At 33.0% G+C, this 12,418-nt stretch overlaps 1 protein-coding gene across 2 annotated transcripts in view; it reads right to left on the bottom strand.

Annotated features, from left to right (window-relative positions):
* Positions 1 to 12,418, bottom strand: part of p130CAS (Serine_rich_CAS and FAT-like_CAS_C domain-containing protein p130CAS) — a 241,731-nt gene that overhangs the window by 19,628 nt on the left and 209,685 nt on the right. For both annotated transcript variants that reach the window (XM_087402755.1, XM_011051999.2), the window contains 2 exons: positions 8,154 to 8,303; positions 4,911 to 5,060 (listed from right to left, as the gene is read on the bottom strand). In XM_087402755.1, the coding sequence (XP_087258881.1) occupies positions 4,911 to 5,060; positions 8,154 to 8,303 (300 nt within the window). The remainder of the gene's footprint in view (positions 1 to 4,910; positions 5,061 to 8,153; positions 8,304 to 12,418) is intronic.

The following is a 12,418-nucleotide window of genomic DNA, read 5'->3' as shown; positions in this document are numbered from 1 at the left end:
CTTGTTGCATTAATTGGAATTCTGGTAAATTCAACCAGAAAGATACAAATTAGACATTTATAGTTAAATCTATCAATCATTCTAATTAAGACAATCAGAAATTCAATTACTAACGTATAATCAGTAATTTAATTCATATAATTAGAATTCATTTCGTATTTGTACTTTTTGTTGGTACAACCATTTTTCTCAGTGTAATGTCATTATTTTGAAGAATCATGCCATCTGATTTTATTCCACTCATTTTACATACTTGATTGACTGTTCTCTCTCTCTCTCTGCGTTTTAATAAATCACAGATCAGCGATTTTTCATCAGATATTTATACACAATTTATAACAATTTACATTTATTTTTTTATTATTTGATTAAAATTTGTCGTAAACAGAATTTCCAAATAGCATTTACACTTGCCGCCCACGCGGAAATACGAGCGAGTTGCACTTGTCGTGCGCAGATTCGTGTACGCCACTGGCTGTTGCAAACCGAGGCAATCGAACATGCTACGATCTGGTTATTCTAGTTAACATCACCGGTGCACGAAGCTCCTTTCGCCTACGTCGTACGCACTCGTGTTTCTCTTCTTGTATATGTCAAGAAATTTAAATATTCAACATACAAATAGCAAATATAATCTACCAGATACTACGAAATCGCCTTATTTTTATGAACAATTAGCAAATTTCTTGGTATAAATTAAACGTAGTTGTGTAAGAGATAGCCAATTATCGAAAAATAAATTCATTTTTCTCCGAAGCATAAAAAATGCTTAAAAAGATAAGAGATATTAAGGAAAAAATGCAACAAGATATAAAATATATAAATTAAATTTAATAAGAACGATTTTGAAATGCATGAAATACAGATTACGATTCTTAAAAAAACAAAATAAATTCTTCTAAAAATATTTATAAAAAGCAATTTTCTAATTTATGTATTATTTGGCTTTTCATTAAAAAAAAATATCAAATCCATCTATACTATTTTTAAAGCAAATTCTGCACAGAATTTCTTTTAGCATTTCGTAAATTTATGTATTGGAAAATTGGATTGGATGTGTATTGGAAATTTTTGAACGTTTTAAATGTATTGGAAATTTATTAAAAGATTTGCATATATGTACTTCAAATTAAAAGAATTATATATTCCTGTATAAAAGACGTATCCAATAATTTCAAAAGGATAGATACTTAACATGTGATGTACATCACATATTCCAGCTCTCTAGTTTTCATCTCTGATTTATTTATCTTTTAACTACTGTCCTTTAATTATTTACTTTTTTCATCACTGATTTATAATTATTTCGTGCAATAACTCGGATAGCCGCAGTTAGAAGAGAAGCATCCGATCTCGCAGATTTCTAAGGCGTAAAAACGTGCAGGAGCTATTCTTGGAAGTCGGGAGTAGCCGGTGAGAGACGAAAGAGGAGTGCGAGGGTACGCGATCGAGGAAGAGAACTCTCGTGGATGTACACTCGAGATGCAGGATGAAACGCGTCCACTCTTCTTTGAGGCTAACCGCCCTAGACATTCCATCGAGATGACTCCATGGGATCCCATTGCGTGCGCGCGGGTGTGTCCCATACATTTATCCCATATATTCGCGTTATAAGGGAAACGTTACGGAGGAGAGAAACAGAGAGTAGCGACGTCAGAAAGTGGACACTGTCCAGAATCGGCGACATATAAGGACATCGGTGGACCTACGAGTCAGAAAAGGTAGCCCCTTGTAAGGTATCTTGCAGAATGGGCTTCTTGTAAATCGCTTCGAGATGCAATACGATGGTATGTCACCGTTGCAATGGATAGAAAGAGTAGATAGGAAGGTGGAGCGATTGGGATGGTCTTATAAAGGGTAGTAATACCTTTGCCGTGACATCCGTGAGGTACCTCCTTAAAGACTTATCGCGTATCGATTCTTTTCGAATTGAGAAATTTACATTCTTGAAATTATTCGATCGCAAAAATGGAGGAGTATGTAATGTTTTTTTCTTATTGTTATTGTGATACGATAGGATAAATTATATGCTATTTGCGTAAAATTTTATACATTTTTTTCTAATTGTTCTTGTGCTTTTAGCTTTTTGCTTTTAGTGAAAACTTCACAGTTTTGTGTGATATTTCATTGACATTAAAAAAAGGAAACAAAGAAAAATTGAAGGAAAAAAGAAAATATACTTTAAATAAAAGGAAAAAAGGAAATATATAATACTTTTTTTTATAAATAAAAAAAAACCGAAAGAATGCTGGAGTTCAAAATCTTACAATAATGGACAACTAAAATCTCTTCTGTCGTATGTAAATAAGTATTTGCGTTCCAATGTGGTTACTCGCGTGACGTAGCTGATACGAGAAAGCTCATTCGTTACGTTGACTTTGCAACGACGACGACGACGACAGCGTTGTATTTCTATCGTAGAAATGCACATGCGTGCATCGCGACGAGACGACAACGACAACAGAGATATGTCCGGATGTTCGTCTGTGAAAAGATCGCATAGAGCAAAAAGTCCTTGCAGACCAGCCAGGAAACAAGAAGAGCTCGGGAGAGTGCCAGCAAGAAGCCAACCGTCTTTAACGCATTCTAGTACCCCGAAATACATTGTCCGCAAAAGACTAGATCAAGTCTTGAGACATCCAAAAATGGTTCAAGATAAACATAGAAAATTCAGAAAATACAGAATAATAATAATTCCGCAACTATAAATATATTAATTTAAATAGGAAGATTTAAAAATAAATATAAATATATTTGAAAAAAATCAAATTTAAGTAAGTATTTATTAAATTTTGTTATAAAATTTAAGTAAATATTAATTTAAATAAGAAAAGAATTAAAATTTTGTATGAATATATATATAGAATAATTCAAATAATCTATCATATCAAAACATAAATTTAACAAAAGAGAGATAAAATAATTTTCCAAATTTTCGATTTCTTTTTAATCACTTACATTTTCTAACATTAATTGAATTTTTTACTGTAGATTTAATAATGTTATTATAACACATTGAAATAAATCAGGATTTTTTAAATATATATTAATTTCGAAAAAATCCGCGATAATTTTATACAAAGGCAATTATTTTCGCTCTAGCGCTATACATATAGTGGACAAAGACAATGCTTTAATCGACCATGCTCGTATTCATTTTATCGAATTGATGTCAGTGGCAGATGTTAAAACGCGACAGAGCCAGATACGCAGCGATAGCCGCGACGACGGCCATCCAGAAGAGCCGAACGAACCAAGTGGCAGTCAGCTGATTTTGACAGATTCTGTTTCAGCGAATATGGGGGCGTAAAAGGTCGGCCCCCACGACGAGCACAATGAATTGTCCGAGCGCCATTGTCAATTCCGCGGTGCAGGATCTCCCAATTCGTGACCAACGAAGCGACATAATTGTTCGGACAGAAAAATCAGGAAAGTAACACGAATATTCGTGATTTGGTTAGCTCTCCGACATTCCGATGAAGAATTGACTGTCTCATCCACGAAACCGGAGTGCAGTACACATTGTATCAAAAATAAAGGGAGCTTACATGAACAGTTGCACGAGAGAGATAATTTAAATTTCATTTTATCGAGATCCTATTGTTGAACAGAATTGATACAATTTGTTCGAAACAAGATCATGTTTCTGATAATTAAGTTTTTGGTTATTTGAAAGCAATATTATCAATTTATAATAACCGACTGTTTTATTATTTGTGTGGCTATATTTTCTAACCATAAAAAATAAAAAAATTGATTCTCATTCGTTTGTAAATTCGCACGTGTTTAAGTCTATATGTACGTTTATAATTTAAAAAATTGGAAAGATTATCAATAAAATAGCGCAATTATTATTGTTAATAAATAATATAACTAATGAAATATGTAAATTATATTGTTTTACATCAAGATTCTCTTTAATCCGCAAATATTCACCTATGGTTGTGATTTTTATTACCCTAACAGCAAAAAAACAAAGCTTATTGTCAGTCACAGCAGTTTTCTTTATTTGGAATTCATAATTATTTTTTATTTCTTCTTATTTAAAAAAAATATCAGGTAAATATAATATAACATAATGATCTCAATTAATAAATTGTAAAAAAATTAATAATATATATTATGTAATTAATAATAATGACTATTAATTTGGATATAAAAAGCATCGCAGATTATCTTAAAAAAAAATTAAGTAACTTCCTGGGTTAAAGTAACATATATAAATCTACAGACCGATCAGCTATATCGCATTTGGAAAACCCTGTCTACAGTAGTTGCGTTTACAAATGATCGATCGATAGGGAGTCACCGTTGCTCTTGTGTGCCTTTTCAGCTAGCGGATATATTAATTTGAGAAGCCAGCTGTTGCAGACGGACCAATAAAGCGTTATTCGAATACGAAGCATGGAAAAATGATCGTTATTATATAATTACGTGTTTCTGCGAATCCTTCAGAATTCCATTTGCAGGTGTAAAAAATTCGCGTTTAGAGTTAGAATTATAAAGTTCATAAACAAATAGTATTTATAACAATTTCTTGAATGCTTATGGATGCATATTACATTTCGGTATTTAAGATATACACGAATTTTTAACTTTAACTCCTCTTGGTATAATAATTAAATCAATTTTGCAATTATTCGTACAGCTTTTATGCATGTTACAAAATAGTTTTTAATATACTGTTTACTGTAAGTTATACGAGGGCCGAATAATAACAAAATCGATTCACAGATAAAAACTAAGTCAGTAATATGAAACATTACGCAGCAATATACTTTATAGAATATACTTCCGCTTGTGATTTAAGAATAAGAATAGGCGCGCGAAATGCAATGTCTACATATAGCTAAGTCTATACATGTAGGTTCAAAATATGTGTAATTTGAGAATAGTTTCAAATAACTCACCCTGTTGGGCTGTACGTGCCAGCTACGTCTTTTCCCATGTCTCTGTATGCCATCTTCTGCAATGGTTAGGTCGACCCTGCTGCCGACCAAACAACCTCCCGTATCGTATTGGCCAACCAGAAGCCTCAATCGATTTCCTGGACAGATGCCCTAGAGCAAAAAAATAACAATAACGTAACAACAGCTCACTCCCGATGCTTCGCACAAATAAATTTTTAATCGCGCATGTCTTGTCGATATATTTTACCCAAAGTTCAATATATTTTCTCTCCCTCTTGTAACTAAAAATCTCTTAATGCTAAACAAATAAACAAATAATTTATATTTTTGTTATATTTCCATAATAATTTTATTTATATATATAAATATTTTTGTTCAGTTATATTCAAAAATATATTTTAGAAAATTATATATTTTTTTATTTCTTATAAGAAGACTTTTAATTGAATTAAAAATTTCTTTTGAATTGTTAGTTCCATATATCAGAAAAGTAAAGTTTAGATTCTTTATTATTATATGCACTCCGTTATATTTTTTATTCATCTGTTAATATTTATATCCGCTTACTCTTTCTCCCTAAAAAGGCGCGGTAACTTTTCGGTTCACTCGCACATTTGAGAAGGACTCTCGAGCGAGAGAAGGTTCCAATTAGCTGTCCCCGTCTGTGAGTGTGTCGCGAGTTTGTGTAATTTCGTGAGATCGAGACGAAAATAAACGTTACACCCTTCGTTGCATCGTATCTTGAGGAGCCTTGAGGAACGAGCGTGCCACCAAGTGATGCATGCCGCGTAACTCATTCGTTTATCTCGAGTATTACAAAGTTGTAACTCATAAATCTCAAGAAGTACGCATTTTCGGTGAAATGGCACTAAAACGTTGCCAACATGTTAAGATCTCGGTTGATACTTGTCGAAATTTCAGATTTCTCGATATAACTTTATTAACAGAAAAAAGTGAGCAACATAAAAAAAGCCAATGTAATAAATTGTCTATTTTTTATCTCGCAGATCAACAATTCATAATTCTGCAAAGCAAAATTCCTTTTCGAAATTAATCATTATTGGTCTTGTTATTTTGATACATTAAATGCAATCAAAGCAGAAGCGTTGATAATATAAGTGATAGGTACTGATAAAATCAAATTTAATTTTAATTAAGCTTTCACGATATCGAATTTCTCACTGAAAAAGAGTAAGAATTTGATAACTCCAATTCACCAGTAGGTCGCGGAAATATCCGTCATAAGCCCACAAACCACTGATTCAACCGATACCTTTAGCAATAGTCTATTTCGACGTCAAAAATTCCCAGTTTCCAATAAAGATCAGGAGACCGTATCATTCAATCACCTTTCATCCACGTCACATCGCCTTACTCTCAATTACTGCCTCACATATGTCTCCAAACGGATCGCACGTATATTGGTCGTAGCAACGGTGATGAGCCGTGAACAGTGTTTCAGCAAACGGAAGTCATTTCAGAAAAGTGGCTCGATAAGATCGTGCAGTGAGAAAGTTGCCCGAGGTCGTGGACCCGATTTGAAGAGCGTTTAAACACGAATATGACCTCGCGTGATTTTTAAAACTACGATATAAATGAATCAATCAGCCAGTCTTGACAAATGAATTAATTATTATATAATATAAAAAGCGTTTAATGTTGGTCTACCTTTTTTTAATATTAGTATCTAAGATAGTTGTATAACTGTTTTTCTTGATCGCAAATTGTTACGAAACTTTAGATGTGTCTATGGTAGATGAGCTTTGCCATTATTTTTTAAAATATACCTAGTTAGTGGAGCAAAAGTATTTACGGTAGTTGGTATCGTAGACATGAGTCTGCTTCTATATCGGAGGTAATTGTAATGCACGATCGTTAGTCCCATTTCCGTGACAATAATGTTGCCTCGTCATACCTCGAGAACCTTCGGAGCCGCTGTGGTGCATCGGCTCTTATGCATTATACAGATGTGCATAAGCAGTCTCGTGCACGCGAGGTACTTGTACGTAAAAGCTGACGACAGCTTTGTTACTGGAGATAAATTTGCTTTTTGGAGCAGCCATCGAGAATGAGATCAAAATTAAGAGAAGGAAATATTAAGATCTCAATATATAATAATACGAAATTTATTTTTTGCACAACGGTGTACATGTTATTACAAAATAGAGGATATTAAGTAATAATATAACAAAAATAAAATTCATAAAAATTATAATTTTTAATTTATTATAAAAATGTATGCTAAACCTTTATGACTTTCTATTCAACAAACCGAAAAATTTCACAAACGAGATAGGAAATTATAAATAAAGCAAAGCGAAATAAAACAGTTAAATTGGCACAGACAGAAATAATACAGTGGACTTTTAGTACATAATATAATTGAATATTTTGAGTTAATAACAAATTCTCTGGCTATTTTACGCTTGAATTGCATCGAATTGCAATGGCTTCATTGACGAAACATCAATCTTTTGGTTATTTATAATTTGGAAGAAATTTCTTTTGTTTCTTGCTCTCTCGTTTCTACCTTTCTAATTAAACAAGCGTGTTCTTAATAATTGACGATAATCACGTCTATGCGCAATCATGTTTGACATCAGCCAGAAAAAGAGATCACGAAGTTAGATCATCATAATCGAGCGTCCTATTTTCATGATAATGCCTCTCAGAAGAGAGAAAAAAAAAGAAAGAGAAAGAAAGAGAAAAAAATATAATAGTTTCATTCTGGGTCTGATGGTATGCATTATAGAGACGCGTATAGATAATACGAAATATGTACGTAGAAATACCCAACGTGTTTTTTTATTAATGTGTAATGGATAAACTCCATTAAAATGTAATAGAACGAGGAGAGACGCAAGTTAATGGAGATGCAAGCGGAATTCCCAAACGCAAGGAAGTTTCATAATATTACACGTTCGCCTAAGGCAATTTCAATTAGCAGAAAATTGAATTGTAATCAGATTTAGAATTTCAGTATTTACAAACAACCGTTGGGATACGAAGATAAAATAAATTCATTCAAATTTATTTAAAGTGAAATCTATCATTTTGAGAAAGTAAAATTGATTATTTGATTATAAACCTACAGATGAAGTAAACTTTTCTTCGAGATACAGATCTCGCGAAACTTATAGGGATTTCTACATTATACGATATCATTTCGTAAGGAAGTTTTCAAGACTTCTATTTGAGAAAGATTCATAGATATAAACTTTATGTCTTTTGAAATAACTATACCTGTCGACCTCGCAGAGCGCACAACCACCATCCTTCAAGACCAGCAGTATTCTGTTCCAGTACGGTGAGAACGTCACCTTTTCGAAAAGCCAGCTCGTCAGGCGCCTCGGCAATATTGTCGTACAGAGCTCGTGCTTTCACGCATTTTTGCTGTAACATAAAAAGAAAAAACGGTGTGAGCACAAATAATGTAAATCAACAATGGAAACTGAAAGAAAGTCGCCAAGTAAGATAAAATAAAGAGATTTTTAAATCTCCGCAATACTAGACTCTTATCATTCGCGACTGTCGATAAATTGACATTTCTAATATTATTGGTGACTCGTCTTTGCAAAACAATGCTTTGCTACCGAGGAATCGATTCTCGCAATATCTCCAAGAAACACACAAAAATCAACGAAAAATTAGAATAACTTAATTTTTATTCTCAACGTCTCATCAATAAACAATCAAATTTTATCATCAAGAATCATCATTTTGACTTTCATGATGCCAAAATAAAATCATTTGGATCTTCTCTTGACTTGGTGCGTTTCCTTAGATTATTGTTCGCGCATAAACGAATTCGTGGACACCCCGTGTCTCTGACTCGACACTTTTGACGGCGCCGGATGTGCGATACCGTATTGCGGGCAGATGGCACGTCGTATCGGTGCCGCAGAAGCAATTGGTTTCATTCAAAAAGTCAACGAGCCGGTGGTTTCCACGCGCGCGCCAATTGGGCTATTGGGCACGCAGTAAAACGGCAGCAGCAGTTCGCAGCCTCGGCAGTATGCGCCCTTCAGTCAATTTAAATCCATAAAATCCTAGTACCACATCCCTCTCCGCTCTCGTCCATCTGCCGCGTCTATTTCGAGAGAGACGGCGGCAATCCCGTCTGTTCCGCCGCTGAGAAGAGACGTAACGATCACTTAAACGGCGATCCCGTCCTCGAAGTGCAACGCGCGATAGACGCGTTTTACGAGGAAGCTGCGGAGATCTGTCCGTCATCCGCCTCCCTCTCAAGCGAGCTCAATTGAAGCGCCTTGAACAACCGTTTCGTCTTTCCTTCTCATATCTCTTTGAGCTCTTTTTCTCTTCCACTAGCCCATAGGCAAACGATGATGTCATATACGCGATCTTCGGCAAAGTTCCGGCGCAGGCGACGTCGCCACGGAATTAACGCGTCGCTACGATCATTAACGCGGGTGCTTCTATTAAATGTAATTGCCTGCACTTCCATGAACATCGCGTGGAAAATCGAGCCCCGCGGTAGCGATAATTCGTTCTAAAGCGGTACATTTAAGCGAAAGAGAGATATGTTCGTGTTCGGAGAGAAATTCTATGGGAAAGGAAGTGGTTTGTGTAATTGACTAAATATAGCAATAAAAGGGAGAAATAGTTAAAGAATAAGTAAAGGAAAAGTTTGATATAATAATGATTGTATAATAGAAGCAAAAAGCTAGAATTTAACTTTCCTGAATGAAATAAAGTAAATTTTAGTTCCGCTAATAATAAACAGATAATTTATTCACAACGAAATTCATTCTTAACAAAGTTTTTCCCGTTCTAATTATATTAATGGTTTTGCTTCGATAATTAATTTGTAGCAGAGCAAGAAGAGAATAGTTAATCGGGAATTAACACGGGAAAATATGTGACGCGCGCGCGGATAAGTACTCTTCAAATAACATAAATGTTAATGGAGTTGAATTATAATTGCTTTTCCGAACGAGCACAAAAGTAACTTTCCGCCGCGATCCGTTATAACTCTGTTAGATTAATAATACTTCAATTATATACGCTATGGAATTCTATTTCATGACATACATGTAATATATTCTGTTCTACCTTTGTCCTCTTTTCCTCTTGTAGTTAGCTCTTTAATATGGAATCGCCACCACTTTGACGAACGTGATAAAAGCTTTTTACTTCTACATTACCATCGCACAATGATATAGCATCTTACTGCGCCGCAAAACGTTTCAATTTTGCATATAACATGATTCGGATATGTACAATCTAACAAATATGCATAATATATCAGTGCTACAAATAGCAATTTAATTTTCTACTTAAAGAATCTCTTAATAAATTAAATATTTATTAATAATTTTTAGATATATGTATATAAAATCTATCTATTAATATAATCTATTAATATAAACAGATATCTATTAATAAAAATTGGCAATTTTATATTTAAGGTGCGTATTTATTTGCAAATAAAAATTTAAAGAAGAATTTATATTAAAATTTATATTAAAATTTATTTTACAAATTTTTCTAAAATAGATGAGTTCGTTTTCTATCTTTAAAAAATAATTCACAAGATTTTTCTTAGATATGCTAGTTATGTTAATCCATGCCTTTGCGTTTCAAACGGAGGGATAAGCTTACTTTATCCGCATATCTATCTATGTAACTACAAAAATCTATCTCGTCTATCTCTCTTTTTATATTGATATTTCAAGTTCATTGTATATGGACCGAATATATATATCGATCCTATTTTTGGAACCACCAGATTGTATGCTGTGAATGCGATGGAAAGCCCGTCAAGAATGCTGTTCGTGAAAGGACTCGTTGCCATAAAAGGACACTTTCGTCTGCCCCGATTGCCCTGAACATTAAGCCAGACGTGCAGGTACATGCACTTACGACCTTTGCACTGACAAGTTTCTCCAGGCACAGTTGCGCTAAAGCACTCAAAGACTGAAGCAATCTACATGAAATTATATGGAACACTATCTTTTTATAAATAATCTTTTACTAAAGAGCACTTATAATAATTTGTTTTAAATTAATAATATACTAACATAGATGTATTCTCTTCTATAGAAGATTGTCTCTCTTCTATAGAAGAGAGATTTTATATAAAATATAAAACATAAAAATATAACATAAAATATATATTTCAAATATAAGATAATCATACCCAATATGACCTAATATACTTAATGTAATCGTTCAGAAATGTTTTCTTTTTTAAACCTAACTAATTTTAGACGCAAAAAATTGAATTAGAAAATTGAATTAGAAAATTGAGTTAGAAAAAATGCAAAACCTTGGGTGATCATATTGAGTACGATTAATTTATTTAAAATGAAAAAGTACAACATACATAAATTTTAATAGAGAATTTTAAATTAAAATACTATTTAAAAAACATGTATTATAATATACGTATATTTTTTTGTTTAATATATTATAATACATTGAAGATATTGTAATGAAAATATAAATTCATCTTGTAGAATTTTATTTCAATTTTTTATATAGGATAAAGAAAAGCATAAAATTTATATAAAATTAGAATTTTCACGAAATTTGATAAGAGAAAAATCCGACTTTAATGTTAACTTTATAATATAATTATCTTATAGATATCCTTATTAGTGTAAAGTATTGTAATAAAGCATGTTGATATTAATCACATTTTAAATTCAATAACTGCACATAAAATTTTATTTTGATAGTGTAGAGTGAAATCAAAAGCGATGGGCGTTGGTAGCTACGTATAAAATACTGTCCAAAAGGGTAGTCCATACTCCCAGAGATTGTATCCAACCCTTCTTTGTTCGGGATAAAAAGAGCATCTGTTATTATTGAATCAAGCGAAAGTACATCCGAGGCGAAGTCAAATAATTCTTCATGTTTTTATACATAACAAAGTTAATTTCAAATGCGTCATGGGAAATGCAATTATTTTCGTCACGTTCTCTGGGATTTTCATCTAACTGATTGAAACCGGAGGCTTAAAAACGATTGCTCAATGATTCACACACGACTAACTCAATTCATCAAGCAAGTCGCTTTTATCGAGGGAGAGGCACGCTTCGCCGTTCGTGTTAACTCCTTTGCATTATCCCATCGATAAGAATTATCACATCTATTCGATTAGAAGGAATGAGCTGACAGGATAGAAATTGGATCGAATTACAATCGATGCTACACGCAAATGTATATTTACAACTGAAAGAATTTTAAACTTTCTACTTGAAGACACTAAATTAGCATGTACATATAAATACACTATACATTTAAATTCTGATTCAAGTTATACAAATAATGTACAAATAAATTTATGAATTTATAAGTCTCTATTTTAAGCAGTTTCTATTTTATATTAAGTCATTCTTCCCCCTTCCCCTCCCCCCTTTGACTTAATATATATACTCATATATATACTATTTCTCCTATTTATGATTATAGAAAGATTACAGAAAGCATGAAGAATATCAAGAGGAAGAAGATTAATCAGATAGCATATCGAATTTTTCGAT

This window comes from Acromyrmex echinatior, chromosome 2, assembly GCF_024713525.1.
Source record: "Acromyrmex echinatior isolate Ae372 chromosome 2, ASM2471352v2, whole genome shotgun sequence".
NCBI classification, from domain to species: Eukaryota; Metazoa; Arthropoda; class Insecta; order Hymenoptera; family Formicidae; genus Acromyrmex; species Acromyrmex echinatior.
Note: the sequence above shows the minus strand (reverse complement) of the source record. Positions and strands in the feature narration are given on the sequence as shown.